Below are 5,698 nucleotides of genomic sequence, written 5' to 3'. Positions count from 1 at the left end.
TGTCTTTATTTTCTCTTTAAAGAGTTGATTTAAATTGTTAATGCCAACTATGGAATCTATATATATTATAATCATTTTTTATCTGTAGTTTAACCTAGCTCTAGGAAAAAAAAAATTTCTGTGAAGCTTAATGTGTTTGTAGTTCCCATTGGCTAAACAGAGTATGCAATATATAACAGTGTAGGAAAAGCTTTGCCTCTTGAGGGCAATGATTCATCTTAAAGAACCAGACACCGTAGAAAAGAAAAAAGGTGTTTGCAAAAGTTTTATTTTGAAGGATCAAAAATAAATATTGCACATATACACAAGAGAAAATCCAGTGATATTTATGTTCTCCCACGCACAATTTTCAATACATGGCACCTTCATCTTCTTTATTTAGAAAATAAACTGTTACTGGTCCATAACTGGTATGCACAGTCTCTGTGACTCTTGCAAATAGCCAGGAGCCAAGGCCATACAACAGAGTTGGAATTCCTAGAAAACAGATGAATGTTATTTATAAACATTACTACTTGCTAATCATGCCATACATTTGTCATAGTACAGATCATGTACCAGTCTTCAGCAATATCAACAAATCGCCAAGTTATAAAGACTATACAAATATAACTTGCACTGTGATTATCTAAGAGTTCAATTTTATGTTTGTGGAACATGGTGACAACTACGTGAGCCTACAGATTTCTAAAACTCTAGATAAGGCAGATACACATTTTAATTCAAAGGACTTTACAAGCACTAATTCATTACTTTCAAGTAACTATGAAGTAACTCTATATTCTTTTCACGAATAAGCAAATAGGAGAATATCCATTAATTTAGTTGTAGATGCTTCTGATTTTAGCCTTGAGCTAAAGTTACTGGGTCAGCTTTACCTTTCTTTGAGTTAGACGGTAACACTGCTGGCTCAAGCAATTTTTGTACAACTTAAGAGGAAGCGGGTCAGATAGCTGTCTTTCAGAGCCTAAGGTAAAACTTAACTCTAAGGAAGGTTTAGCACAACAACAGACATGACAAAGAAACACTCTCGTTAGTATTTTTATAACTGATTTGACAACAATCTCATTTCAACCTATTTAAGGTAGATAAATCAACTCCAACAACATGTTTCTTCTTTGGGATATTTCATTTGATAAGATTTTTCTTATATTTGAGATTAGCTGCCATTTCTAATACATGAAACGAAACACATACTGCCCAGCTACATGAATTAAAAACTTAGATGACTATGATACTGTTAGACACAAAACAAACTTTCACAATTCTGATCTTTTTTAAAGGCACTTATTTAAAATCAATGATTATTAACATATTAAAAACATGCACAGAATCACAGGCACATGAATCAATAATTATTGTATGCTCTGCAAAGTACTGATTTTCTTGCTTCCTTGGAGGCGTTGCTCAAAAAGTGACAATTTAAAAGGATAGCTGTACATTTGGAAAATCACTTTTTCTAGTTAATAGGGAGATTAACACATGCTCAGAACTAATCATATTGCTAAATATTTTTCTTGTTTTTCTGGGAGTACATTTGCTGTGTTTCACTCTTTTTGGGTGCACACATGCCCTGAGCTACTTTGTGCTTATTCCCTGAAGCTGCATTCCTGCCTCAGTGGTGCCAAAAATAAATCAAGAGAGGTATCACTAGTCGGCAATGAGAAGAAGAGGGGAAAAAAGGCCAATTTAGGTTCGCACCTATTTTTAGGAATCTACTGGGTCACAGCTGGTCACTATTAACAGGCTTCCTGAAACTCCTGTGAAATCCTAACAGTATGTAGGCTTCTTTGCCCTGATAATACCCTAAAGAATCTCTAAATGCCTCAAGGGAATGTCACAAAAAGCCCCACAAAAACTACAATCAAAACAAGGCTATTTATAAATCATTTAACTGAAAAGAAAAAAAAATAAAAGCAGGTAGCATGGAGGAGGGTGGGCAAGGGAAGAACAAGAACATGATGAGCGGAAGAGGAATGGGAGGAGGCTACAGAGCAGCTGCCATAAAAAATAAATTTAAAATATGGTGCCCCAACTTGAAAAGGCAAAAACCAAAGGAGTAAGCAAGAAAAAAACAGGCTTGAGAAGCAATTATTAATTTTCTAAATACACTAAGAATAAAATATGTAAGGTACACCTTTTAAATCAATGCTAAGGACATAGATTTAAGGAATGGTTGGTGACACTGAGAATTGTTTTGCAGTATTCATCAGTCTTCGGTTAAAATACCGATACTTAAAAAAAAAATTCACACTTTTGAAAAATCACACAAATAAATAGCTAATATTTTTAAGCTAAAATGGGAGAGCTGATCAAAGATAAGTAGCTTAATAATAACTACATTATCTCTTTTTAAGAAAAGCCAGGGACCATTATAAGACTGTTTGACAGTAGATGGAGTTAATACAGGAGTCATAAATTCTATATCCCTTTTTTTCCTGCCATCTATTTATTTAATTGGGTCAGATTAATAAACTAAATGGGAAGATTTACCACCTATATAACTTATACATTAAAAAAAAATCTATCTGTAGCACAAACGCTTTAAAGTCTATAAAATCCCATGAAAAATTAATTTTTTTCCAGCCTTGAAACATAACATCAAAATGAACTTGAAAGTCAGTCCTAAGCATAACAATTCATTTTGAGTCAGCGAACAGTAGGTAAACCACTGTCAAATTAAGCACTTAAAAAAATTAGAACTTCCGCAGCAAGTCCCCGATTACCCATTCATTCCAATGGTGAGTTACTTTTCTTAAGTCTCAATCTACTTCCCAGCAGGATACCCAGTCTGATAAGCCATCAATAAAATGTCACCTTCTACTAAGGAAGGGCAGAGGAGAAAGTGAACACATAGGTAAAACCACTGTTTATTATTTTTAAAATGGATTACTCTCCTAATTACTAATTTGGAAGGGAATCAGAGGAATAAAATCCTAAATATTCTTATAGGATGTAGTTGATGATCCACAGGGGCACCTGTATACCATAGACTGACTAGGAAAGGATTTTCTCATCTAATTCACATTCCCTGTCATCAGGCAAAATAAACAGTACCAAGTTGGTGAACACAACCACTCTTTAAAAAGTATGAAAAACAAAAACTTCCTCATCGGTATAAGCCAATTTGTACGAAAACATTCATGAGCAGAAAGTTTTCCTTTTTAACTTCAAAAACTGTTATTCCCAGCAGGAGCTTCTGAATAAGGCATTGAGTTAGTTACCGTAAAGACCATTAGATCACTCTTTGGCCTTTTCCACATAAAAATCTATAACTGTTGTTCCTCTCCTTAAAAGGTTTTACTTTTCTATGTGGGGGGCATTCTGGGTATCCTATCCCGTCCCCCTCCCCCCTTAACATCTATATTTAAAAGAGCATCATTAAGATGCTCTTAAAGTGTTAGGTTTTAGGAAGAACAATTTCTTCTGGTTCTGAAAATGCTAAAATAAACTTGTTCTTGAATCTACTCCTCACTCTAGCCTGTCCAAATAATTCTGAATTGGATTTTCTAAGTCACCTCACCTCTCAGCTCTTTATCGACCTCCACATTAGGTGTTAGGTTCTATATAGTCCACTAGGCAAAGGGTAACAGTACTTTTTAAAAGAGTACACATTGCTAAGTAATCTTCCCCATACTGGATAGAACCCTGGACAGCCCCAGTGGAGCACTGCCTGAAAAACCCATGACTAACGAATATGAATTATGATAAACAAAAATACACATGTGACATTTAAATTTAACCACCTATCAGATTATATACTAATACTAGTACCACTGCATAGGGGTTTAGTTTTAATTCTGGTTAAAAAAAAAAAAAAAAAACTGAGTAACCTGCTTCAGCCTCCATGTCTAAATGCAGAATTACTGAAATCTGGATTAATTTGATATCAATTCATAGGTTCAAAACATCTCGAGGCCTCTATATTTTTCACTGATATAAATGGTACACCCATGTCAATGTTCATGTCTCTTCTGTCATTAAACCAAAACAAAATAACTAATCCTGCCAGAGTACTCTGAGTCAGACTATTTCGTGAAAACATAGAAATATTAAAGAGGAAGAGTCTTCGAAAATATCTTTGAGGTCTAGCATCTGAAAAAGTTAATGTGTCTGGTGAAAACCTTTAGTGCTTTCAGTAAAAGGAACTTGCTGAAATTTTATAGAAAGAAAACAAAGAAACTCAACCCCACAAAGTGATGACCGGATCCTGCCCTGCCGTAATACACTCTTAACTTTAGAGCCCCTTTCCAGTGGGGTTATTTGCTTCTCCTTCCTCCTTACCCTATCCTTACTCTCCAGCGCAGGGGGCTCCCCAGTTGAGAGGGAGTGAGAGTGGAATGCCTCTCTCCAGAGGTGATGGCAGGGTGGTCCCTAAGGACAGGTTTGCGGGAACACACCAGTATGGTGGGTAAAAGACGGGGACAGTTCACCCGTCAGCGGTTTAACCCAAACAGCTAATGGGGAGGGGAGGGAGGGCTGCAGGATACAAAAGACCAAGTCAAAACCTCGCCCTGCGGGGCTGGCACTGTGGGTGGGGGCCGGGGAGCGTGCCTGGGAAGCCCAAAGTCACGTGCGCAGCGTGCGGGGCGAGCCTGCGGGGGACCGGGCCCGCTCACCGTGCCTGACCTGGGGCGGGGTCTCGGCCCCGGTGCCCTAACATCTGTCATCGTGCTTTGTAAACGGTGGGCGTCACTCGACGCGTCGTGGGCCTCACGGCGGCCCGTGCTTCGCTGAGGCGGGCGCGGCCCTCTCCTCCGCGCGGCACTGGCCGGAGCCCCGGTCGCCCGGCCCGGGCCACTCACCGAGGTTGATGACCTTGAGCACCGTGAAGAACCGGTTCTGCCCGGCCAGGTCCTGCCAGGGGGCCTTGGAGCAGTGGTACTTGATGAAGGGGAAACAGCCGGTGCGCAGGACGTGGTAGTTGGCGCCCTGCACGCGCCAGTTGAAGTGCGAGAGGCCGAACTGGTCGTTGCGGACGGCGCTGTAGGGGACGCAGAAGGAGGTCCAGTGCGGCAGGCGCCGCTGCAGCAGGTGCCGCGTCAGCACCTCCGAGGCGCGGGGCTTCGGGCCGGGGGCGGCGCCCGAGGCCCAGGGCCCGCACAGCAGCAGGCGGAGCGCGGCCTCGTGAACCCTCCGCAGGGCCTCCATGGCCCAGCCTCCCGGCGTCCCGCCCCTCGAGCGCGCCGGGAAGGCGGGCCCGTGCTCGCGGCCGCCGCTGGGGGCGCGCGCTGGGGGCGGGGCCGCCGGCTCGGGCTCGGGTGCACATGCCCGGCGCCGGCGGGAACGCCCCCCGGGGCCCTGCGCGGGAGCATTGGCGCCCCAGGAGCGTCGCGGCGCGTGCGCACAAGGCCCCGCGGCTCCTGCCCAGAGTGGAGTCGGGGTGCGAGGCGGGAGGAGTGACCCGCTCGGGGAGTAACATATGATCTCACGTAGTCATTAATAGCCGTGGGTTTGGGGAGGGTCCGGGGAGGTCGTATCCGTTTGGGTATTAGGAAAATTAAGGTTGAAAAGAAGTCGCTTAACCTCCCTGCTGAGTGGTAGACCTCCAACCCCGGTCTCTCCAAGTCCTCGCGGGGCTCAAGCAAAACCCTTAGTTCTTGGTGAGAAGGTGTCTTCGCGTCTACACTGAGGTGTCCTCAGAAAAGTGCACAGGCAGAGTGGTTTGCCTTAGCTCATGAGCTCGGGGAGCACCATC

General features: G+C 42.9%; 1 protein-coding gene across 1 annotated transcript; it reads right to left on the bottom strand.

The window, feature by feature from the left end:
* Nucleotides 1–254: 254 nt before the first annotated feature.
* On the bottom strand, nucleotides 255–5,168 carry C13H15orf61 (chromosome 13 C15orf61 homolog). The gene is made up of 2 exons (XM_049905737.1): nucleotides 4,806–5,168; nucleotides 255–477 (listed from the first exon to the last, which is right to left on the bottom strand). Exons 1-2 carry the CDS (start codon nucleotides 5,149–5,151, stop codon nucleotides 350–352), a joined length of 474 nt encoding a protein of 157 aa, XP_049761694.1. The 5' UTR covers nucleotides 5,152–5,168; the 3' UTR covers nucleotides 255–349.
* Between the last annotated feature and the right edge of the window lie 530 nt (nucleotides 5,169–5,698).

This window comes from Elephas maximus, chromosome 13 (genome assembly GCF_024166365.1).
Source record: "Elephas maximus indicus isolate mEleMax1 chromosome 13, mEleMax1 primary haplotype, whole genome shotgun sequence".
In the NCBI taxonomy this organism is placed as follows: domain Eukaryota; kingdom Metazoa; phylum Chordata; class Mammalia; order Proboscidea; family Elephantidae; genus Elephas; species Elephas maximus.
This window is presented reverse-complemented; position numbering and strand designations above follow the sequence as displayed.

Bases quoted from the DNA above. Each gene is read 5' to 3' on its own strand.
- C13H15orf61 (XM_049905737.1), bottom strand. From the start codon at position 5,151: ATGGAGGCCCTGCGGAGGGTTCACGAGGCCGCGCTCCGCCTGCTGCTG. The intron at 478-4,805 runs GTGAGTGGCCCG...TCTGTTTTCTAG, and splicing joins GCTCAAGGTCATCAACCTCG to GAATTCCAACTCTGTTGTAT.